The sequence below is a fragment of the Hippichthys cyanospilos genome, chromosome 12 (assembly GCF_059441005.1).
Source record: "Hippichthys cyanospilos isolate Australia breed blue-spotted pipefish chromosome 12, RoL_Hcya_1.0, whole genome shotgun sequence".
NCBI lineage: Eukaryota > Metazoa > Chordata > Actinopteri > Syngnathiformes > Syngnathidae > Hippichthys > Hippichthys cyanospilos.
This window is the reverse complement of record NC_142380.1, coordinates 692,046-715,785: the sequence shown is the minus strand read 5'-3', so window position 1 is coordinate 715,785 and position 23,740 is coordinate 692,046. Positions and strand designations below refer to the sequence as shown.

At 44.3% G+C, this 23,740-nt stretch overlaps 2 protein-coding genes across 11 annotated transcripts; one reads left to right on the top strand and one right to left on the bottom strand.

Annotated features, from left to right (window-relative positions):
- Nucleotides 1–362: 362 nt before the first annotated feature.
- Nucleotides 363–10,770, bottom strand: LOC148414266 (uncharacterized). Of its 2 annotated transcripts, none has more exons than XM_088429869.1 (10): nt 10,734–10,770; nt 9,042–9,232; nt 5,189–5,895; nt 4,362–4,523; nt 3,783–3,890; nt 2,572–2,644; nt 2,384–2,468; nt 1,129–1,169; nt 949–1,050; nt 363–790 (listed from the first exon to the last, which is right to left on the bottom strand). In XM_088429869.1, exons 3-10 carry the CDS (start codon nt 5,792–5,794, stop codon nt 702–704), a joined length of 1,266 nt encoding a protein of 421 aa, XP_088285995.1. In that variant the 5' UTR covers nt 5,795–5,895; nt 9,042–9,232; nt 10,734–10,770; the 3' UTR covers nt 363–701. The 2 variants fall into 2 exon arrangements, with proteins under 2 accessions (XP_088285995.1, XP_088285997.1); XM_088429871.1 differs by lacking the exon at nt 10,734–10,770 and adding an exon at nt 10,572–10,646.
- A 391-nt stretch (nt 10,771–11,161) lies between these two features.
- Nucleotides 11,162–21,528, top strand: LOC148414265 (heterogeneous nuclear ribonucleoprotein C-like). Of its 9 annotated transcripts, XM_088429594.1 has the most exons (10): nt 11,170–11,329; nt 15,781–15,824; nt 15,902–16,028; nt 17,882–18,147; nt 18,302–18,374; nt 18,511–18,561; nt 18,643–18,887; nt 19,436–19,549; nt 19,818–19,996; nt 20,990–21,528. In XM_088429594.1, the coding sequence occupies exons 3-10, from the start codon at nt 16,024–16,026 to the stop codon at nt 21,095–21,097; spliced, it is 1,041 nt and encodes a 346-aa protein (XP_088285720.1). In that variant the 5' UTR covers nt 11,170–11,329; nt 15,781–15,824; nt 15,902–16,023; the 3' UTR covers nt 21,098–21,528. The 9 variants fall into 9 exon arrangements, with proteins under 9 accessions (XP_088285723.1, XP_088285728.1, XP_088285727.1 ...); XM_088429597.1 differs by lacking the exon at nt 15,781–15,824 and having other exon boundaries at nt 11,162–11,329; nt 18,514–18,561; XM_088429602.1 differs by lacking the exon at nt 15,781–15,824 and having other exon boundaries at nt 11,165–11,329; nt 18,514–18,561; nt 18,643–18,827; nt 20,993–21,528.
- Nucleotides 21,529–23,740: the final 2,212 nt, after the last annotated feature.

Genomic DNA, 23,740 nt, shown 5'->3' with positions numbered 1-23,740 from the left:
TATATATATATATATATATATATATATATATATATATATATATATATAAATCATGTGCATACGTATGTATACATATATACACAACAGTATTGTAGTATTTTTCAAGAGCGAAAAAATATCTTTCAAAGAAAAATTTGGGAGGAAGAATTTGTTTCCTTACATAATTTTAATACAAAGTTGCAGCAAGTTGCCCATGTTATGTGTATTTATAGACATGCACACTAGATGGTAGCATTGCGACATAATGTTCAAAGAAATGTCTACGTAAAAATGTTATTCTAGACTTGAAATGATCTAAGCACGAGAGTAAAGTAATATTTTTTATAAAAAATATCTTCCAGAGAAAAATTGTGGAGGAAAAATGTGTTTACGTAATTTTAATACAAAGAAGTTGCAACAAGTGGACCTATTATGTGTAGTTATTGACATGCACACTAGATGGTAGTATTGCAACATAATGTTAAAAACAAAGTGAAGATTTCATTGTAGGCTTGAAATGATCCTAATGATCCAAATCCAAAGCGTTGCAACTTGCAACTTAAAGTGCTTTTAATGGCGACATTTGGAAGAAAACAGCTCTCCGACTTTTGGGGGGACAACAGCCTTCCGCGGTTGACTAAATAGAAGCAGAAATACATATGTTGCGAAAATGGACCCCAAAAACATTGTTTTTGTTTTTTCCTGATTATCCGGCATGACGATCACGAGTCCAGGTAGGCGGCGTCCACAAGACCGAGACGGCGGAACAGGAAGTCGTCGTCGTCTTCCAGCTCGTGGATCAAGTCAAACGCTAGAGGGGTGAAAAAATGTATGGCGAAGCAGCATGTGGTTAATTATCCAGAAGTAATCTCACCCGCTGCTTACGAGCAGCCGCTGGTGTGCGCAAAATCACCACGGTAATCTTAATTACGATCGTCATACTGTACTATGTACTTCCGCGTGCCCTACCAGCAGGAGGCGCCGCCACGGCTGGTTGGAAAGTTTCAGCGAAACCTTTGTCAATGACTGAGCGGGACGCTTTCCTCTCCCCGAAGACTCCGGCGGGCAACGCTGAAGCAAAGCGGAGTTAAACCCGAGTCGAGCCCCGTTTGGCGTTCCGCTCGCGTTACGGTAAGCCGCCGTAAGTACCTCCTTGCTCCAGTCGGCCGTCGTCTTTCACCGTAAACATCCTGTCAATCAAAGAGCGCCGTTAATCACAGCGATACAAATCGTGTTTCAAACGAATGACTCCGGCGGGCGTAACCGATCGCAAAACGCTTGATTTGAAACAAAATGGCCGGCCCAATGGCTTCCTCAGACTTTCCGCGGGTCCCGTGACCGACGAGTTTTATTTTGATTTGAGAAGCTGGTTTCGGGGGCTGATTTTGGAACTTTCCTGATCCTAAATTGGATTCTTCAAAGCAAAATGGCCGACTTCCTGCTCGGTTTATGGAATGGGTCTTTCAGACCGGTTTGCGCATCCTTTTATTCAAAATAAACAAAGAAAAACATGTCCACGGTGATGGGTAGCGCTGGGCGATAATATCAATATATTGCGATACAAAGTGACGCAATACGCATATTGCAATACGACGTTGGCTTTCTATTGCGTATGTCTTATTTTTGTATGTTCTTTTCTATCAACGCGCTTTTGAACAGTTTTTAGCGGCCTCTGATTTGAAAATGTGCGACAATCAAACTTAATATTTGTTTGACCACAGACATAATGGCCCTCCGACAGATGGTCGATGAGATCAAAATGTGTTTGACACAAGTGTCTTTCCGCTATCATTTGTAAAAAGTGATCCGTGGATCAAAACTGAAGCACGTGCGTCAGACGCATACTGTAGGTGAGGCAGATTTGAGACCATTGGTTTTAAAGGTTTCGGTGAAGATGTTATTACTGCACTATATGGTTTCCACCTGGGGGAGGGGGAGGGGGGGGGGGGGGGGTCTAAGAATGTGCTGACTGTGCACAAACACTCTGACTCAACATGGAAACCAAAGGCTGCCAAGCGCTAAAAGAAAAGCAAGCGGAGGGATGATATGCTGTCGGGGGCGGGGGCATCGTAAAGGGGGTCTGGACGGACACTGGAGCCTTCCTTCTTGTGGGTCCCTCGAGGCGGCGAGAACGGGGAGGGGTTTGGAGAATTCATAAATCAGCCCCACGGTGGCCGGCCAGCTCCGCCAGGATCCCATTGGATGAAATGTTCTCTCTCGTTTCCTGCGTCCGAACCACTTGAAGTCCGGTCGGCTTGGCGAAGAGCGGACCCGGAGCGTTCACTTTGCTTCGACCTAACAGAACCGCAGCGGAGGTCCTCCGATCGGACACCCCAGATGTCTGACAAGTCAGTGTGGAAATAAACGACCGTACGAAGACCAAACGAGGGAGTGGAGCACAGACCCGCGGAGGCTTCCCTCCGTGCCGGGATAGCGGATGCCCACTCGGGGGTGCGCGCAACTCCAGCTATCTTCGTTTGTGTAGGAACCTGAAGGAGAAAGAACTGCGTATTAGTCCACCTCCAGCGTTTGGTGGTTCGGATGAAACAAACAAATAAAACCCCTTTTTTACGAGGGTGTGTCCAGGTGTACCTGGGAAGTGATTTAAGCACGGAAGAAGTGGGCTGTTCACCGCGTCCATTTCTTGCGCTGGGTGCATTTGAACCTATGTGAATGACAACACCCAGTTATTATTCTGTTATCTAGTTGTCGGGCCAAATCATGTCTGTAACGAGGTCCGTATCCTTTCCGAGACCGGCCTCGCATTCTTTGGTCGCGGGTCCATAATAAATGCGGTTCCCGGTCTACAGTCCGTCCGCTTTCCAGAAGCACATCCGTCCGCTAAGTTCTTCCTATTCAACGTACTTCTTCTCGTTCACGCTCGATGATCCAAATCTTTTTCATTTTGATCAAATCCCGTGCGGTTCTCGGTCACCGTCGGTGCGGTTGCACGTCGGAATCCTCAAAGTGCAGTTTGCCTCCGGAGCGCACGTCGCGGCACGCGAGCTCACACGTGCTTGCGCTTAAAAGCAACAAAGCCTCTCAGTGTGTCACTCGCCTCCAAAGACAACAAACCGAGTCCAGATAGCCCAGAACAATGGGCTCCCTCATCCCAACTTCCAGGCTGTGTGTGCGGAACGCTCCGTTTCATCTTACTGGATCACGGATATGCTAACTCTGCAAACAGCCGTTCTTCACGCAAAGGCAAACTGAAATGGTTAGCGTTGAATGGCCACACTGCGTCCCAACGAAGCGTGGTCCGTAGCTGCAAAACCTCACACGGTGGATTCAAGTCTTAACCGTGGCTTGTTTGGGACAAGTGCGCATTTACTTTTCTTGGTCCGAATACGTATAAGAGGCACCAAAGGTTCCTGGAAACTGCCACAAAAACGACGACTGCAGTCTCACAGAGAGCCGCGGTTGGCCCGGCGTTAGCGGCGCGAGCCAAGCACTCCTACCAGACTCATTGGTCGATGGTCGCGCCGGGAGCCAATCGCGAGCTGAATGACAGATTACTTATGCAGTCTCCCTCGTGAAACTCACGCGTGCTGTTAGGGAGCAGCGGACTCCCATTCGGGCGCCGCTAATACGAGGCCGACCGCGGCTCTCCGTGATCCCGACTAAAGCCAAGGAACGGAAACGGGAAGGGATAACTGTACAGTTACAGTAGAAGGTTAATCGTTTAAATTTGGATTAAATATGTGTGCTGCGGTAAGAGTTGTCTGAAATATTAAACAGATAAGTATTTTTCACATTTAAAAAATTCAGGTACCCACCCCCATACATGAAAATTCTGGTTGTACCTTGGCCTGCTGGACACCTTTGGCCGAATGAGTCTTAACGTGTTTCCGCAGAGAACTTGGGTCCGTGTAGCGTTTGCTGCAGTCCGGGATTTGGCAGGCGTACGGCTTCTGCGGGGGAGAGGAAAAAACAGCTATGGAAAGGCTTTACGTGCTGGAAAACAACAAGCTTGATGATTTTTTATTTGTTTTGCGCATGCGTCCATTTTACGAGTTCTAAAGTCCCCTGGCAACAAGCATGCCAGCACGAAGCCGCTAGAAGTAGTGGGGAAAAAAAAAAAAAAACTTGTGCCTTGTTTCTCACTATCTTAAATCCGGAATTCTAATCGATACTGTTGATGCAGGGTAAGATTTTGGCACGGTAATACGCCGAGTGTATCGAAATAACGGATTCATTGCGATCAATGAATTACGGTCAGTTTCCCCAAATATAAGACGTTATCAGGCATTTTCCCAAAAATGAAGGCCAAACGCATGAGTGCATCCTACAAAGCAGAGGTCCCCCACCGCCAGTCCGCCATGTTTTGGAGCCGATTTAGTGTATGCGCATTTAAAGCTGCGGGGGTCAAACGGTAAACCAACTGTGTCGAGGTGCGTTCGTTGGTGCTTGGCGCGATCGCTGGAGTTGCTGAAGGCTTTGGAGCAGCCGAGGTGTTGGCAGACGTATGGCTTCTCCCCTGTGTGGCTCCGCAGGTGGATCTTCAAGTTCTCCAGGCGGGAAAATGCTTTCGAGCAGCCTTCGAACTGCGGAAAAATTCAAAACAAAATCTCTTACAAGTCCACAGGCGGCAATATTATGTATTTTTTGGAATTATTTTTGCACATGTAGGGTTTACAAAAGTTTAGTTTGGGGTCATGTGAAGTGCTTCCTGTGTGAGGTCATTGCTAAAGCACTAACTACGTGCTGACAACGCGAAGCTCAGGCGCGACAGCCCAAAGTGGTATGTTAGGAATGCCTTTTTATGCGAATATGTACAATGTTAATGTTTGCTAACATGTAATGCTAATGTTTGTTAGTTCTACGGTGTATATTGTTGTTGGGAAGTGTGGAGGAAACGAGTAAAGATGAAAAGTGGAAGAGCACAGTAAACATCGGTGCAAAATACCAGTGCCTGGTTTGCGGGCAAGCCGGCATACTAATGAATGATAAAAATTGCATCACAAAGTGAAATAAATATGGACATCACGGGTTGTGATAACGTCTTACAGTCATGCGCGAGTGCTGGTGACTCATATTATATACCAACAGCGTCGCCGTTCGTATCTTGAATTTTCTCTGGTTACTAGAGACGAGGTGTTTCGCAAGCTGAATTTTTCCTAACAAGAGGCATTCGTAAGCAGTTTTTTGACATCATCTTTGTATCCATTCAATAAGGACACTTCCGTTGAAATCTGTCTTCCAAACTCACCATGCACTTGTTGGGCTTTTCCCCAGAGTGCACCCTCATATGGATGAGCAGCTTGTAGCGTGCATTGAAGGGCTTTCGGCATCGGATGCAGTCGGCCCACAAGCAGGCGAATTCCTCGCCCTTTCGCTGGTCAACGTGCACCTTTTCAATGTGCCTCGCCAGTTCCTCGCGGCTCCCGCAGGCGATGCTGCAGTCAATCCAAAGACACTGCTTGTCATGGAACTTGTTCCCCGCGGGCTCTTGCTGTACGCAGAGATGGTCCTCTTGGAGTTTTTGAGATGTGGTCCAACTGGAGAAATCGTAGGATACGGCAAGAGCGGATTGAGAACTATTGTGGAAACCCTGGGAGGTTTTCGGACTGGTGGAGAATTCCTCCTCCGTTTTGTCAGGGTTAGAGCTGTAAGCGAGGTTCAGAGAAGCCCTAGAAGTCCTAGGTGCGGAGCACACCCCAAAACCATCCGACCGGACGGACGCCTGGAGCCCGGGATGCGGCGATCCGTTGGGGTCCTTCAAGTCTTCGAAGAAACCAGGAAGCGTCACGTAAGCGTCCGGGCGTCCGAAGTTCGCGGGTCCGTAGTCGGTGGGTCCAAAGTCTGGGGGCCACATCTTAGGTGTCGATGGGATTCCGTCGAGCCGGGCTAAACATCTCTCGGCTCTTGCCGGTTATATCTTCAACGTGCGCGGTCTCCGCGCTCCATGGTCGCGCGCTGTGGGGGAAAATCAAAAACATTTACAATCAAAGAAAAGTCCATTTGGCCAGGAATCTTTGGGTTTACACCAGGGATGTCAAACACATTATAATCGTGGGCCAAATTGTTCTTTTAGTTAGGCTGTGAAGTCAAATCGATTTAAACGTGATCTCGCACATTTACCTAGTTTTGAAATCAGAGGCCATTAAAAACTGTTTTTTTTTTAGCAACTTTTAGCCCGTAAAATACAGTAGTCGGGAAAGATGACAAAGCATCTCGAGCGGCCTCACTCATATGTTGTTGATGTCATTTATAGCAGGTAATGAGTCAAGGCTACGAGCCGGCCGGGTTCTTTCATGCGGACGCGACTCAGACGATGAGTAAGTAGACCTCTGAAGAACCAGCCGCTCTCCAAGTATATGCTTCACACACGTGGTTTACTGGTACGGTTTGGTTTGCTGTTTTATGATCCTTCCTGTAACATGGAGGCGTGGGAATTGTGAGCCCATCCTAATTACAGAGATTTACAGTGTGTGGCGACAAAGATGGACGAGCTTCAGGATTCAGGGGGGGGGGGGGGGGGGCAGGTGGCTGTCAGCAGCCGGTGCCCGTTGCATCAAACAGCAGCTCGTGTTAGCTGAGGTCGTTACGGCATTAGTTTCAATCAAAGAAGCGGGCGGACTGAACCGACGTCCGAGTCCACCCTTGGAAAATTACTAGAACCGAGAGGAAAAAGTTCCCATGTCTCCAGCTATTTCAAGCAAGAGTGCACCGGTTGCAGAACACAAAAAGGTATTCTATTTGACTCCGTTATGAATTGCGATCTTTTGGCATATACACACGCTCATAAACCTGGCTAGGATTTATGTTGCGTTTGGGATAGTTTTACTGTTAGCTAGGCTTTGTGTTAGCTACGATTAGGGGTCGATGTCCACTTGTTTTGGAATTAAGGTTCAGGATACCGTTTGGGGTTACGATGCGATAAGTCAATGGGGGGCGGGGGGCGGGTTAAGGTTAGTCTTAAACCTAACGATTGTATGAAGCAGACCCCCATGCGGCGTTCCGCAAGGAATCCAGTCCTCAAGAAAAAACACTGTGGGCTGTGGTCCATAAAGAAGAGTGTTACGGTAAAACTAAGAAAAGTTTTCCCACAAAACGCAGCGCGAGCCAGCACACGCTACAGCGGAATGGCAAGCCGGTCTCATGTGGTGTCTTTTCAAGACGCGCTGGCCGGGTTCAGCCAAACACAGCTGCGGCCTTTGGAAACCTGCAAATGCGTGCTGTTGACTTACAAACGCTTCTGCCGGACGGCCAGTGAAAAATGTCACTGGGATCCAGAGATGTGAGCGAATGGGGTCTCTCTCTTTACTTCTTAAGGCCCAGATAACACATGGATGACGTAACTGTTTTCGCAACTCGTTGCCGGGCTTTTTTAACGACCCGTGTGTCCACAGTCGCGCCGATAGTTGGCTGCGGTCCGACGGTTTACAATTGTGGAGCTCGGGGCCCCCGTTTTCAAAATGACAATCTTGTGAGCGCTATTAAGTTGTGCTTCGAGAAAGGTTCGGGGTTAGGGGTCGCCACTTAGTTTTAGGGGAGCCTGAGGTTAGGGGAAGGTTTTCAGGCTTTGGGGGTTGGGTCAGGGTTAGAGGGTGGTGAGCGAGGGTAGGATTAGTTGGGGTTACAGGTTATAGTGTTAAATTACAGTTGGAGGGTCATTCGAAAGATTTTTTTGTTTTGTTTTTGGTCCGACATTTTTTGCAGCGTAACGGCCGAGCTTTGCATGGGTTTCCATTATACATAACAATTGCAATCACACACACCGCAGTTATCAGACATCGTGCAGCATCATTATCGCACCAACATTTGTCAGTCATTTGGTAAGGCGGAGTGTTTGTAAGTAGTGGTGCTTTTTACGTGTAAATAGCCAAATTCGTTCCAAACCCCTAAAAAACTCTTAAACGCTTTAAATGAATAATATTAAAAATATAAAAATGCAACAAAAAATGTGAAACACATATTAGAATCACATTAGTGCATAATATTCACGGAATTCAAAATACATCATGTCAAGAATAATTAAGACGCTCCTAAACCCTTTAAAGGGATAATGTGTAAGATTTTGAGAGTTTTTCAGGCGCTGCATTTACCACTGTCCGTAGCTATAACAAACATGGCCGCCTCCGGAGAAGTGCCGCCCCCCATGTAATATCATTAAATGATAACTACACCTATGATTGTATTTAAGCCATACTGTTGGTCATTAAGAACACATTCATTTGCAAGTTTTTGAACTTTACAATCATTCGATTTATTCCTTTCTATTGAAAAATGGTCTAAATCTTACACACAGTCCTTTTAAATTAATCGTAGTAATTGTAGCGATTAACAATATGAATGCAGTTCCTATGTTGGCCTTGAGATGCTGCTGGCGTGTCGGTGAGTGAAGAGTGAGGTCAAGGCATCATTTACAAGTCTACAGGAGCAGTACTATTTATTTTTTATTATTTTGAGCGTGTTTTACTCAAGTAAAGATCATGCGAAGTGCTTCCTGCGTGATGTCATTCAGCAACCGCCAAAGTGCTAAGGACATGCTAACGACGCTAACGTCACACGCGACAGCCCACAGTGGTATGTTACGTATGTGTTTTTATGTAAATATGTACACGGTAAGCCGTAGCGAATGCCAATTTTATGTTTGTCTGCTCTACGGTGTGAACAGTCAGTGAACTCGTGTCTCTCGTATGCGGACAAGCATGGATATTAATAAATTAGAAAAACCTGTCAAAAGCTAACAAATAGACATCGCGGGTTGTGATGACTATAGTCTTGTTGGAGCGAGCTGGTTTCTCATCATTATGTGCCACCAATGTCGGCTTTCGTATCCTGAATTTTCTTTCATAACTAGACACAGTGTTTTTCCCCAGAGGTGTTTTCTTAAAAAGATGATGTATCGATAATGTCTGGACACATGCAATTTCTTTTTTAAAAAGGGGCCGCAAATCTGAAATGCGCATTGTATTTCAATCCTTATTCATAAAAAAGTAAACATCTCGCGGTTATTTTTTGTTTCGCCTAATGACTGGGCAATGACTTGCTGCAGAATCTGTTGCACGCTCACAAGTTAAAGTCTTTAAAAAGTGTAAGAAAGCTAACATACGTACATGTCACGTAAAGCAAACTCCACTTGTCATTGAGCGGTGAGGTTGAGGTCCGTATCAATGAGTCAAAGTGTGGCAAATCAGGTGGAGCCGGGTCACTGAGGACTGCTGAGCGTCTGACGTCTCCACTCTGCTCCGGTCCCATCTGACTGATGTGGAAGGCGCTCACGCTGAAGCAAACGCTTCCATGTGTGCTGTGTGCAAAGGAAAAAAAAGTATCACTACAACTGATTTGAAGAGCGGGACAAAATAAATCATAGTAATAATTATTATCATCAGCGTTATCGTAATTATTACACATTAAGACATACTGTATGATGTGATTCAAAATGTGTAAATTGTCATCATTTATCATTATCATTCGGACTATTTGACCACTGCACAAAATGATGTGGCCGTTTTATTTGTGCGGTTTTATTTTACATTTCCAGTGGTCTAGGCATTATTTAAGTCCACAGGAGCAATAATCATAATAATAATAATTTCATTATGAAACCACAAAACTATAAACATCCATGATCAAGACAATCTTTAAACAAATCTTTGAAAAAATTAACACTGTATTTGACCACAAAACCAAAACGTGTGCATTTATTTTTGGCTACAACAAGAAATATAGTAACGATTAAGCTTGGGTAAAAAATAAAATATTGATAGCAGAATACAATGTAATAAAAAAAAGTTACACAAAGCAAAACAAATCTCCATCCATCCCCCATTCCTTATCTTCCGCTTATCCGAAATTTAATGTAAAAAAAAAAAAAAAAAAAATCTAATATTAAACATGACCTTACATCATTACTATCAATAATATCGACATTTTTTGAGCAAATATCACAAAACAAAAAGACACTATACTTTACAGACAGGCCACCATTGACAGATAGTTCTAATATTTATGAAATATATGAAATGATATTTTACATAATTATGTATATTTTTACACACCAAAAAAATCTCCCCGGAAAAAAAATGAAGAACTTTCAGGTATTGTCGGTGAACAAACCGAGCGGACATGTTCTTGTCATCACATGTGTGGATATCATCATAACCAAGAAGTAGAGGAGGTGATAGCTCTCTTTTCAAACATCTGCTCCCGGCAGGAGCCTGACGGAGGAGCTACACAAAGGACGGATCTGGTTACACTCTGGAGCTGCAAGCACGCTTCGTTTTTTTGGGAGAATATCAGGAAATCACATACACGCGGTTGTAAACAAATGCTGCAGAAGCAGATGGAGAGTTGGAAAAAGCGTACAGTAAAATTAAGATCCATAAACATCTTTTTGGACTTAGGAGCGATTTCAGCTCACATGATGTTACGAATCCTTGACGAGAAGGCCATATGGGGAACATCTGGTAGCGCTTCTAATCCAAATGAAGTGATTTTGTCAAAACAATCTCCATAAACAATACAACGTATTCAATCTGTGATAAAATAGTACAACGGTGGTATCTCTGCTTACGAACGCCTCTTGTTACGAAAAATTCAGGTTAAAAAAGCTTTTAAATCTTAACATGTGAACGAGGTAAAACCTTTTAGAAACGTGTTCGTCGTCGATATCGGCTGGCAACCAATTGTGGTTGTCCCCCGCCGACTGCCCGAAATCGGTCGGAATAGGCACCAGCAAGCCTGCGACCCTTGTAAGGATAAGCGGCCATAGAAAGGATGGATGGATGGATGAATGGAAATTTCACCTCGGGCACCAATTGGGTTTGGGGCGGTATATATGCCTCTTATATCATGTATGTTACAGTCGTAAATGCAAACTGGCTCCGTATTCTGAACAGTATTTCAAAATACACTCAGTCCAACAGCACACTCCCTCGGTAAACTTTAGAACTGCACTAGCTGAGTTGCGGTTGTTTTCACGAATAGCGGAGACTAAATGATTATAACCTACGGCAAATAAACGATTCGGGAATTAACGTTAAACAAAAATCTGTGTCCACGTCGAGTGAGATTCATTTTGAATGTAGATTCTAGAAAAAAATATGCGTGTTTATTGGCCTAAAAGTGAGCGCGGTTGTAAGTCACGAGGCACACCGGCGGGCGGTGATTAGCCAGTTGAGAGAACGGTCGCCGTCCGCTCGCGCTGTGCCGCGCAACAAAAGCAACGCCCCTGCAATGCGACATTAGCCTGTGACGTTAGCTTGAAGAAGACGAAAGCTAGCTCGCTGCTTACCGAGGGCTTCAGCCAAGAAGCCAACGCTGCTAAAGGACGACCTAAATATCACAAAATTTGAGCGATTTTACCGAAAATCAAGGCATTTTGTGCTCGTAAAGGGTCGCGGTGAGTATTTTGTTCCCAGCTATTTTTCATTTTTCCTTCCTTTTTGTTTTCTTTTTGGATTTTTTTTTTCAGCGATGCTTTTTCCATTTTGCCGAGCTAGACGCTAGTCGTCCTCCTGCTGCCCCCCCTCCATGTAGAAAAAAAAACTGGTTGTGGTTTGAACGACAAAAACACAATTTTTGAGGCACCCTAGCTACAGTTTCTTCCAGTTTTGCAAATTGTCCTAGGTTAATTTTTGTGGCGGTTGTTGGGGAAACCTACTATTTGACTGGACTGGTGCGTTTTCGGCACGCTCTTTAGACGACGATTTTCCGTCCCGCTCCATTCACGGCTAAGCTAGCTCTAGTTAGCTCGCTTGGTTTGCTAGTCCCCCCCCCCCCCCCCTTTACAGTTATCGACCACACGACGCAGGCTTTTGCCGGTTTTGCTATTTTTGATGGATATTGAGATGTTTGCTGCGCATTTTTAGCTCCCTGGCTAATATTAGCTGCATTAGCCTTGGCTTAGCCGCGGCTAAGCGTAAGGGGAGCATGTGATTCAATTTTAAGCCAGGCTGTGGCGCTATTGGGGTATGTTTGCTGGGTGGTTTCCGTTTTTTTAAACCTGGTTTTGCATTTCTGGCTGAGACGGAACAATCGGTTATTTTTAATTTTTATTTTTGAAGAGTGTTTTTTTTCCCCTCCCATGCCGATGATGAGGATGACGGGGGCCATTTTGAAGACGGGGGCCATTTTGAGGACAAGGGGACTTTTTTTAAAATCAATTTTATCTGGACTACAAGTGGCTTCAGTTTTGTTGCTCACACATTTTTAATTAATTAAAAACTGTTTAACTGAAAGAGTATGATGGTTGTTTATATTCAAAACAATAAATGAAAACAGTCAATTGCCTCATCAGTAGGTAAACAACTGAACCAGAAAATCACAGTAATGGTGACAAATAAAACTGAAAGCATTCGAAAATGAGATACACACGGTCCATGTTTTCCTTTTTTTTTTTTTTAATCACTTGTCCCGTGCACAATAGAAATTTCAAGCAGCCAAGACCAAAATGAATCGTAATGTATTCAACATCTCAGTTTTAACTGAAAATCACAAGGAGAGCTTATTCAACATTACAAATAGTAATAAGCAGTAGCAAAAAACCGAATTTATAATGCTTGAAAAACCAAAAGCATTTATTTATTCAATCATTTTTGCACATTAGGGAACATGAATAGCTGCAACCGTGATTACATTTTCATGCACATGGGATTACTTGCAAAACGAAAGCAACATATATGTGACGATACGGTTTGTATGTTTGTATGTACATTTGTGATGATAAATTGTCTCATCCTTAAATGGATTCTCCAGCATGCAAGACCCAAAATTAACATTAAAGGTGACAATGACATAGCGTTCGATAATTGCACATTAGCATTGGCAGCAAACTGAATGAATTTTTACAAATGGAAATCCCCACAAAAATGATCATGAAGAACACTGAAATACCTACTCCTACTTTTTGCACACGAGAACATGTTAGAGACAGTTGTCGCAGAGGGAAATTAATTTTCAGACATGCAAGACCCTAATGAACGTCACACGGGCAAATCCAGAAAACAGGTGAGGTGCGATGGTCGTAACCTTAGCCCGTGGGTACTCCTTTTCACAAGCCGTAAAAGGAAAAATGGCATCTCCTTTAGATTACAAAAAAATATATGGGTGGATTTTTCTGCTTAATATTCACAAACAGAGTATTGGCCAAAATACTGTGCTTTAGTTAAGAGGACCACATAGGCAGGGGTGGCTGAGTCTGGTCCTCAAGAGCCGTAATCCAGCCTGTTTTTGAAGTTTGCGCTCAACCAACACACCTCATTCAAATAATTAGCTCATCAGCATGCTTTGGGGAGTCCTGATAATGTCTCTGATTTGAACCAAGTGTGTTGGTTATAGAAAAACATCAAAGAGGTTGGATTATGGCTCTCAAGGACCAGACAGCTTGAATATTTTTTTATTTATTTTTATTTTTCTACTTCTGCTTCAAAAGAACAGAAAGAACTGTTGCTAATTGTAGTTGTCATTCTTTAGACTGGGGCTAGCAGCAGCAATGGAAATTTCTGCCAAAACGTAATGAAATTTACTTAAATATCAATTAATGACCAATTCTTTTTGCATAAATTGTAAAAAAACAACATCCATACGTCAAGTTGCTCACGCGTAAACCCCGCAAAACTGACTCAAGATGACAGTAACGGTTAACATTGAAATCACAGCCATTTTTACTAATTACAAAACGAATGTCAGCCAGAGAAATAGGATATGTTTTCATGTATTCAAAGCTGCGCTGATTTATCATGCATTTATTCACAATAGATATCACATATGGCAAAAGTCAAAAAAGGTTTTGCATACAAGTCTCCACAAAGTAAGCACTCGGAAGGATGACGCTGACATATATATATAATGTCCTTTTTTGCTCATTAGAAATGATTGGCAGCATCGTCGTGCAAAAACACCGCACAAATCCACTTTTTTTTTTAGACAGCAGTGACATTAAACAGCACTGCATTTTAAAATGGTGAAAGACTTCATGCATATTGCTAAACCATTTCTTTCCTGTCAGCTACTAACTTCAACTTCCATCCAACATCATGTGCAAATGGAGGCACTTAATGCCACACTTCTCATACGGTTTCTCATTTCCTCCCAACCAATCATGTGCTCAGGGCCATCCCACCATCAAACTTGACAGCAGTAATTCTTGTAGTAGTAACCTGATTTGTGGGTTTCCCACATGTCTTTGCCGTGCTTTGATTATGGGGCTTTAATTGCAACATTCCTGTGGAAACGGCCATTGACGCACACGGAGGAGGAAGTTATTTCATGTACATCTTGAAATACTTGTAGGACAGCCTCATTACGCTTACCCGTTGACACCCATGCGACTATTGGGCTCTCTGTGCCAACGCGAGCATCCCTGCGCCAATAATGGCCTACTATGAGACTGTTTTTGATCAAACCTGTGTGCGTTTTTCTAAATACCAACATTCCCCAAATGTTTGACTTTCTAGTAACTTTCAAAATAGTCTCAATTTGAAAATAAAAGCCAGAAATGTCAATTTACTTTGAACATAGACTATATGTGATTAAGGTCTAAAAGTGAATGGAATGAATCTAATAGATTCAAGGTGAAGTCTGTATCGAATCATTTGTGTAAATTGTAATACTGAGCAGCCAGCCAATTTGCTATCTTAAAGTTCCTTTTACGTGAATCCTCTTCGTTGAATCACCAACTCTCTTTATAATAAAAAGTACACTAGATAGCATGGGACTTGTGATCGTTAACAACCTTTTTTGGCCCATTTTTCGATCAAATTCCAATTGACGTTTTGGTTATTTCACTACAAGGGCGTTCCCCTCTTGAATTTCCATTGTACGTCACATACAGTACTTAACTCACATGTGAGGCGGCAATGAGTATTTAGAAAACGTTGTGGGAAGTTTGGGGGGAAGTGATGTCTGTCAAGTGTGATACTGAATTGATATTTTAAGGTTGAATTAAATTTCCCTGTTTTAATTAAAAGAAACTCAGTATTTATCACCGAAGCGCAAAAAATGGCCCTCTGTTGTGTATGACTTCCACTGAGAATGGTGCAAAATGTGGGGGGAAAAAAAAGTAAAATGAAATGTATAAAAACACGTTTTACAATACAGCGGTTCATCTTGCTTTCAAATGCCTCTTGATACGAAAAATTCAGCTTGCAAAACACCTCGGCGGAAAAATATTGTCTCTAGTAACGAAGGAAAATTGAAGAAATCCAAGGTGACATTTTTGGCATATGATATGAGGCACGAGACACCGGCACGAGTGCATGACTAATGTCTACCGAATTTGGTACAGTTTGCGATGCATTTCTGTAAATTATTATTATGCCGGCTCGCCCACAAATGAGAAAATAGTTTTTTGCTTTGATGTTTACTGTGGTCTTCTACTTTTCATCTTTACTCATCTCATCCACCCTTTCCACCAACAATTTACGTCGTAGAAATTACAAACATAAAATTGACTTTAGCTACAGCAAACATTGTACATATTCGCATAAAAAGACATATGGAACAAAGCCCTTTGGGCTCTCGCATCTGATGTTAGTGTTGTTAGCACATCGTTAGCAGTTAAGCACTGACATCACATAGGAAGGTCTTTGCATGACCCCAAACTAAACTTATGTAAACTTACATGCTCAAAATATGCTAAAATAAGTACTATTGGGGACTTGACTTAACATAAAAACGCACAAATTAAACATCAAAAGGAAAAAGACCCATGTAATTTTTTGACCCTCAAAAATTGACAGTCGTGACACCTATCCGTGAAATTGTAGAAAACGTGCTTGCATGTCCTGGAAATACTAGCTAGCCCTCCACGGTGGCTCGTTATCGTTAGCTTGTCTGTTTGTTTGTCACTAGCCACTCACCACCACCAACACTCCTCCTACCTACACTGCACACAGGTAAGAAGACTTGCTGCGCCGTAACCCCTGCTTAGCGTGACTGAGGTGTGTATGGTTGTTGTTTTCTGTCGCCTTAGTTAAAAATCTCACGCGAGAGAGAGAAAAGAGGGGCGAAAAGGCGAAGGTTCGAGACCCCAGGCCAAAGTGAGCCCCAGCCCACAGTCAGACAGAACAGACGACTGCCCAGCACACAGACGCTATGGAGTGAGTCACGACCAATCCAAACAACCTTCACTCAACACACTTTCTACCCCCCCTTCCCCCTCCGCTGTATCCTAACCCTCGCAGGAGGGGGTCGCTGTCCATGCCGCTGCAGTGCCTTGTCTGCTATGTGGGGGACGCTAAATTCTGGCGAGGTCTCACAGTCCAGTGCCGCATAATGCCTACTGCGCAATGCAAATGGCTTAGTACGAAGGGTATAAATGCATTTGAGGGAACCCTCGCATCATCCTTACGATGTCATCTCGCCCCTCCGTCTCAATCGGCAGACGAAAAAAGACATTTTCCCTCAAAACGTAATGTCAAACCTCCGGGGTACACGTTACCTCAAATTATGGCCGGGGTGGTTTATACTCAACTGTTGACTGTAAGGTGACTTAAGTGTCGATCAGTGGGAGACATTGTTTATAAATTCAAACTTTTTTTGGACGGGGGTGGGGGGCGTTTGAGTATAATATAATTGCTTTCCAAAAACATCCATACTTTTTTATCCTCCACCTTTAACCCCGGGGTGTCCGGGCTTTTTTCACTACTATGGCCTTATTATCACCCAATCTTGGACTGATTTTTAAAGGGTCATAACGTTGTCAAACATAAATATATATTTAGTTTTAACATCATAAAACGTTCAGTGACATGAGCCCAAGCCATACATACATAATTAGAGTATCATGACTTTTGAAGACTTGCATAATGGGAGTCCAGGCTAAGCCAGTCATTGCATGAAAATGCAATGATAAAACATTGGCTTTTGAATATGTCCAAAATTGACAATATTTCCAATTGTGAATTGCAGTAAATGAGCTTGACACCTATGGGGTGTGCTTCTCAACCTCCTGTTTGCTAGCGATTAGAAGGGACGGCAGCGTGGCTTATTGAAAGCTGTCATATTTTGACAATCTATGCAATATTTAGCCTCCTATTGTTTTTTTTTTATATGCTTTTCCTTTTACACATGAAAAAGAACCAAGTTGGGTCAAAATTTCCCCCAGAGGTTAACACCAATTTTTCAGATGCCATCCGCGGTTTATTGCGCTGTGGTAATATGTAGCGCACACGCGGTGAGCACATTCATAATTAAAACCAAAAAAAAAAAAGAAAAACTGAGATTAGCATTAAAGTGGGCTGCACTTAGCCGTTAATTGGGGTTTAGTGAAGCAGAGGCCTTCATTTGAAGAATTCCTGTTTTTAGCGCTGACTCTGATCTTTATGACGGCGTGTTTTGTTTGCCAATTTGTTTTCTTTTAATTGATCTTGATGTCTAATAATATGATTTTGTGAGCGAATAATTGTCTGTTTTCAGGTTGCTGCCTACTATTGGCTCTTTTTACTATTTCGCACCAAAACAAAAAGGTCTTGTGCAGAGGGTCCCAACCTTTTTACCACCACGGACCGACCGTTGAACGCTTCAGATTGTTTTCGTGGTCTAATGCATTTCCTTATTTTCTGATTTTAGCCGTCTTAGTTTTTTCATTTCGAAAATAAAGTGGACGTAAACAGATCAGCTACTGCCTTTTGAGTAAAATGGATAAAAACAAACGTAGTCTATGAAAAGGGACTTAACCAATAAATAGAATTTATTCTTTTGTTTCGTGGAAATCAGTTTGCGGGATTTTGCCGCATCTTGCACAAAAACAAACCGTGGTGAGAGCACGTCTGCCTTGGTGGAAGTCGGATTTACAAGCGCCCCATTTACCCTCTTCTTCGCAACTTTCCAGCTCTTCGTTTGGCAACACGGACGCTGTCTAACGTTTCGCGTGTTGCTCAGTAGCTAAACAACTGTGTGTTGTGCTTGTTTTTTGTTTTGTTTTTTTTTTGGTTTGGTTTTTCCACGCCAGTCGCTCTTCCTCCGCCAGCCTGATGGCCGCCAGCAACGTCACGAACAAGACGGACCCGCGCTCGCTCAACTCGCGCGTGTTCATTGGCAATCTCAACACCCTGCTGGTGACCAAAGCCGACGTGGAGGCCATCTTCGCCAAGTACGGCAAGATCGTGGGCTGTTCCGTGCATAAGGGCTACGCCTTCGTGCAGTACGCCAATGAGCGCAACGCTCGTTCTGCCGTCGCCGGGGAAGACGGCCGCATGATTGTCGGCCAAGTGCTTGGTAAGGGAAGACCCTCTTGCACCTAGCAACCAATCCGTTCAATTTGTATTTATTTTCGTTCCTTTACTGTCATTGTGGTTTCCTCTGACTTGCGGTCTGCGGCCAGGTGTTTTTAGGCGGAAGCCTTTCTTTGATTTTTTTTTTCCCCCCTCAGACATCAACCTTGCTGGAGAGCCAAAACCGCACCGTTCCAAAACAACCAAGCGATCAGCTGGAGATATGTACAGGTAACTGCTGCGTGTATCCTCATTGTACCACGCACCCAAACATAATCTCAGACCCGATTCTCAATTTAGTTTTATCAACAGTCCTCTGCAAGTTTCAATTGTGGCGCTTTTTTTTCTTTTTTCTCCTCCCTCGCAGCAGTTCTTCCTTCGAATTGGACTATGACTTCCAGAGAGACTACTACGACAGGTGCGTCTGTCGCCGTCACTCCGGAAACCATTCCCCTCGTCGGGAAACGGCTTCACCGGTGTTTTTATTTTGACCGCACAGAATGTACTCGTACCCGTCCCGTGTGCCCGCCCCGCCTCCACCGCTGTCCCGCGCCGTCATCCCCACCAAGCGCCCGCGGGTCAGCCTCAGTAGCGGTGGTGGAGGGGGAGGAAGCAGCCGGCGGACCAAGAGCAGCTTCTCCTCTTCTTCTAAGAGTAGTCAGAGGACTTACTCGTCTAGAAGTAGTGAGTTACGGTTAAGCCCTGTTTATAACGGGGAATACGTTCCAGACCCAGCTGCAATAGGTGATTTATAGAGACCGTATGTTTGTTTGTTTTTTTATTATTATGATTGCAACTCCGAGATGCTTTTAAGTCCATTGAAACATTTTCAAACACGCTTGCTGCAAGCTGCTTTTCGCACTTTGTTTCAAAGTTGACTGTAGGACCGATAAGTGAACGAGAGACCGAAACGGCGTCTTTATTTCATCATCAAAGTTTAACCTGTGATTTCATGTAGCAGAGAGGAAATAGTTTATTGATAACGTAGAATGTGGCATACGTCAGGGAAATGGATCAATCTACAGATCTAGTAACCGCTGCAGTCAAACAAGTCTCTCTGCTCTGCCGGGACAACGCAGTTTATTTGGGGACAATTCTTCGGTCCGAATCTCTTCCCGCCGTTTTGCGGCACGACGTACTAGTAACTTGATGGCACAGAAATCAAGACGGGCTTGTTGAGACACAAATGATTGCTGGCGACGACGACGAATACAATGAAATGTACTGCGCTGAATCCTGGCTCGGGATGAATAGTTGTCACCCGGTCCGACCTTGTCCGTCCGTCTCCCTAGTGAAAGTCGACGAGCTGCAAACCATCAAGCGCGAATTGACTCAAATTAAGAGCAAAGTGGACGATCTCCTGGACAGCCTGGAGCGCATGGAGAAGGACCACAGCAAGAAATCCGGTACGAGAGTTTACATGTCTCCGGAAAAGACGCAGAAATGTTTTTATTTTTGTCTCGCGGTCGTGGAATGCTAATCGCAAAGCGCGCTCCCGACGAGTTTCCTTTAAGAGTTAGACCCGTTGCTGGTGAATGAACAGGATGCTTACTACTCTTGCTAGGGGACCGCAGGTGACCCCGGGGAAAAGGCTTTCTTTGTGTGGTGTCATTTCAATAAAGGCACATTTTTCAAACGTATAATTTGTCAACTTGTCCCGTTGACTTTGGGCAGAGTCCAAAGCTATTCAGCCGGAGCCCGGCGAGGTGACCTCCCCGCCTCACTCTAGCAACAAGAAGGACGAGGCCCTGAAGCGCGAACGGGACAGCCAGGAAGTGAATGACACCGACGAGGAGGAAGAAGAGGATGACGATGATGAAGAGGAGGGAGACCTTTTGGAGGAAGATGAGGAGGTACGGTATGACTCACACCAGAAAAAACCATGAAAAAAAATTCTAGCCCGGAGTTGTCAAAATTGATTCATTAATCGTGACATCAATCTGCTATTGTTTTGATATCGATTAATCGTTGAGTCACTGTTAAATTTGCTGTTGGCAAAAAATTAATTATACAAATTCCCGGAGCGCTTCACGAGGCCGGCTTATTTTAAATTCATCTTATTTTTCCATTCGTTTATCTCAGACTCTGCCGTGTTGTGGACCAAACCGGAAAGTGAATCATAATCAATTTATGGAAAAAAAATAGTTGATTTCATTTCTTTCTAACTGTGTAGGTAGACCTGAAGTAGTTTGAGTTGTGTTTCTCTTCTTAGTCAGTACTTAGGAAATCTAAAACTGTAAGAACATCACTCCCTTGTTTTATTATTCATCGATTATCAAATCGAGCTATTATTAGATATTAGACATCAGAAAAAAAAAATTTGCAATACATTTTCACGCAAATGACATAGCTAATTTAAGCCTTCCAATTAAATATATGCATATATATATATATATATATATATATATATGCAAATATATATGCAAATATGTGCATAGTATATATTCTACTTTGTTTTGAAGTATCAAATATTTTGGTGGCTAATTTTTGAACGGAAAGTAAGCCTCCTGGCTCAGTGCATCCCTGCCCCTCCCCAAGTCTGCTGCGTGCACCAGCCACCCACGAAAAGGATGCTAATAAAGATCGGCGTACTTGGACTTTCCATCCGGAGTCCAATTGTGACGCCGCGCGTTTCACTCAACCCGGTCTTTTTTCAACAGCGCGATCATGAGCAGTAATGTCCGTGGGTGGGTGGGTGGGTGGGCGGACGGAGGATAAAACCGCTTGGCCCTCGTCGACCCCTCTTTTCATTTCGTTTTTATTTTTTCGATGGATCGTCAACGTAAACGATTCCTGACTTTTGCCGCCGCGACCATTCGCTTTCACTCACGGGATGATCCGTTTAGCAGAAGAGCCAAGAGCAGGAGGAAGAAGAGGAGGAGGAGGAGGAGGAAGGCGAGCACGTAGAAGGGGACGATGACGGCGACAGCATCAACGGCGAAGAAGACTCGTAGGGCGGCGCCCAACCCCCCCTCCCTCCCCCATCCCCTCACCGCCGTGTAACGCTACTCGTAGGAACTGGGACTTTAGTTTTATCGTGCAAAATGTGGATTTGACGTCAACAAGCGTTAAGAAAAATCCAAACTAAGGAAAAAAAAAAGCAGAGGCGCACACAAAGGAGCATGGCGCGTACGCACACATGCACACTTATTGTCTTTATTTGTGGCTGCTGTGACTTGCTGCGTAGCCCCTTTTAAGCACATCCCCACCGCGTGTGCGCACACTCTTGTAGTTCTTCTTTTTAGCTCTTGTAGACGTGTTCGCTTCCCCCGTCGTCCGTCTGTCCGTTGCTTTGACCCCGCCCCCTCTCGCGTGTCCGTTTTTTTATACTCTTCACCTTCTGTTTTACTGTAAAAGAATAAATTGCAATAAAATATTAAAAGGACGCGGCCGGCTATTTTTTTTTTTTTAGTTTTTATTAGTCATTATATAGTAGTGTTTGCACGATAAATTTGGAATGTTGCGTTTTATTACAAATCAAAACATCAAAAAGAAAATATAAAATGCTATTTCTTTCCAGACACTGAATGAAACACGATATATTTAGTTTCATGAAGATAAATCACCCTATTGCTCAGAATACAATTCTTTTTTTCCCCCCTCGTTTTCAACCGCCGTATTGGTAGGATCGACATAACAGACTTAATTCACTTATAACTCAAAACCCACCAATTTTTTCCACATTTCGGCGTTTGAATGACATTCATTTGAATTAGTAGTCATGTCATTGACAAGGTTTAAAATGATTATATATACACACCTCTAATTGGATTTACTGTAGTGTGCATCCGTTTTAGAGCGATTGCACAAATTGTCGATAAATGCACTTTCATCAAGCGCCTAATTGCCTCTTTGTTGTCGACGGGGCCGCGTCAAAACAAAACAGGCCGACTTTGACGCATGATGAAAAGAAAATGACTGCTTGATTCGTCTCCTTTAGCAAATCATTTTATTGTTGCAACTTTAGTTTCATTTGCATCTACGCGCATGCGTACATCGCCTCGCGGTCTCGTTTCCTCCTTGTGTACCCCCCCCATAACCGCAAAAGTGTGTATTTGCTATGGGGTGAAGAAATGCGTCTAAAAGTACTGTCGTTTTAATAACGCACACTATGCCTTCTGATTGGACAGCCATGATCTATGTAACCACTAAATCGGGTAGATTTATAATCAGGTTTTTGTCAAATTCGCTCAAGTTGAAGTAAAAAAGGGGAGGTCGACTTTTGGTCAGTCTAGTTCTCGGAACAACAGAAACTTACAACGCGTCCCGCTTTAAAATTCAGTTTGTCATCCAGAGATCATCAGGATGGGACGTTTCTCGCAACCTCCTTTCCACCCGCGTCATCTCTCAATAGTTACGGGAAATGCCAGAGTTTTTTTTTGCATAATCCCGCCGACAAACGGCAACGAAAACATGCCCTCCTTACAGGGGACGAGTACAAATGTGACCCTTTCAGATGGCAAAGTCAGCATTAACTACCTAAACCCTGACATTGAAGGTCTGGCGTTCCACTCTAAGGTGAGGTTGCGGCAGTTCATTGTTTGATTAGGCCTTTAGGGTTGGTGGCGAGGCGTGAAAGTCAGCCGTCGCGCCCTTCCCCGAGGCCACCGCGCCACGTAAACGCGCCTATCCGGTCTCGCGTATGCCCCCGAACTAGGGTCCGTCCGCGCGTCGTCCGGACCACTCGTCCTCACGGGTGTCGCCGGGCACGCCGGGGCCCATCCCGGCTGCGTTCCGCCAGCCGGCGGCGGCCCTCAACTCTTTGCCGGCCGATTACGGAGGACACAAAGACAAACAAACATAGCCGCAAACAGGTCCGAGGACAATTTAGTGTCCGAAAACCATGCCTGTTTTTGGAATGCGGGAGGAAACCCGCGCAAACTCCACACAGCCGGCCTATGACGGATGGGAATTCCACCCGTTGGAAACACGGAACAAATCTCTTAGTGGGAGTCTCCGTTTCAAGAATCCATGAAAAAGGATCAAATAAGTCCCAAAGGGCCAGTCATTCAAACACTTGACTTTGCTTAATGCTTTGCCAATCCACCAACGGCAGCACTTCCAGCCTCCAGTGTGCTGCCAGCAGGCCGTTGCCGAGAAACATCCTCGTAGCGTGATGCCGCCGCCGCCGCCGCGCTTCGCTGTATTGGCCCGGTGAAGAGCGGGGCCTGCTTTCCCGCAAACACCGCACCTGGAATTCACGCCGGAGTTCGATCTACGTCTCATCGGACCAGAGGATTGTCTTTCTCGTGGCCTGAGAGTCGCATGGGTGCCGTTTGGCAAAATTCAGACAGGCCGCCGTGTTCCTTTTATTCAAAGGTGGCTTTCGTCTGGCCTTTCTGCCATACGGGCTCGATTGACGGATGGCCGCAGAGATGGTTGTCCTTCTGGAAGGATCTCCTCCATCCGCAGAAGAATACCTAAGGTCCGACAGAGCCACTTTTGTTCTCGCTCACCTCCGCGATTAAAGCCGTTCCCCCAGTGGCTGGGTTGAAACGGCCGAGCAGCTCTAGGGGGACTTCCAAACGTCTGCGCCTCGAGACAAGCCTGTCTCACAGGTGTACTGGCGATTCGTGTGACTTCATGCTTGGCGTTAG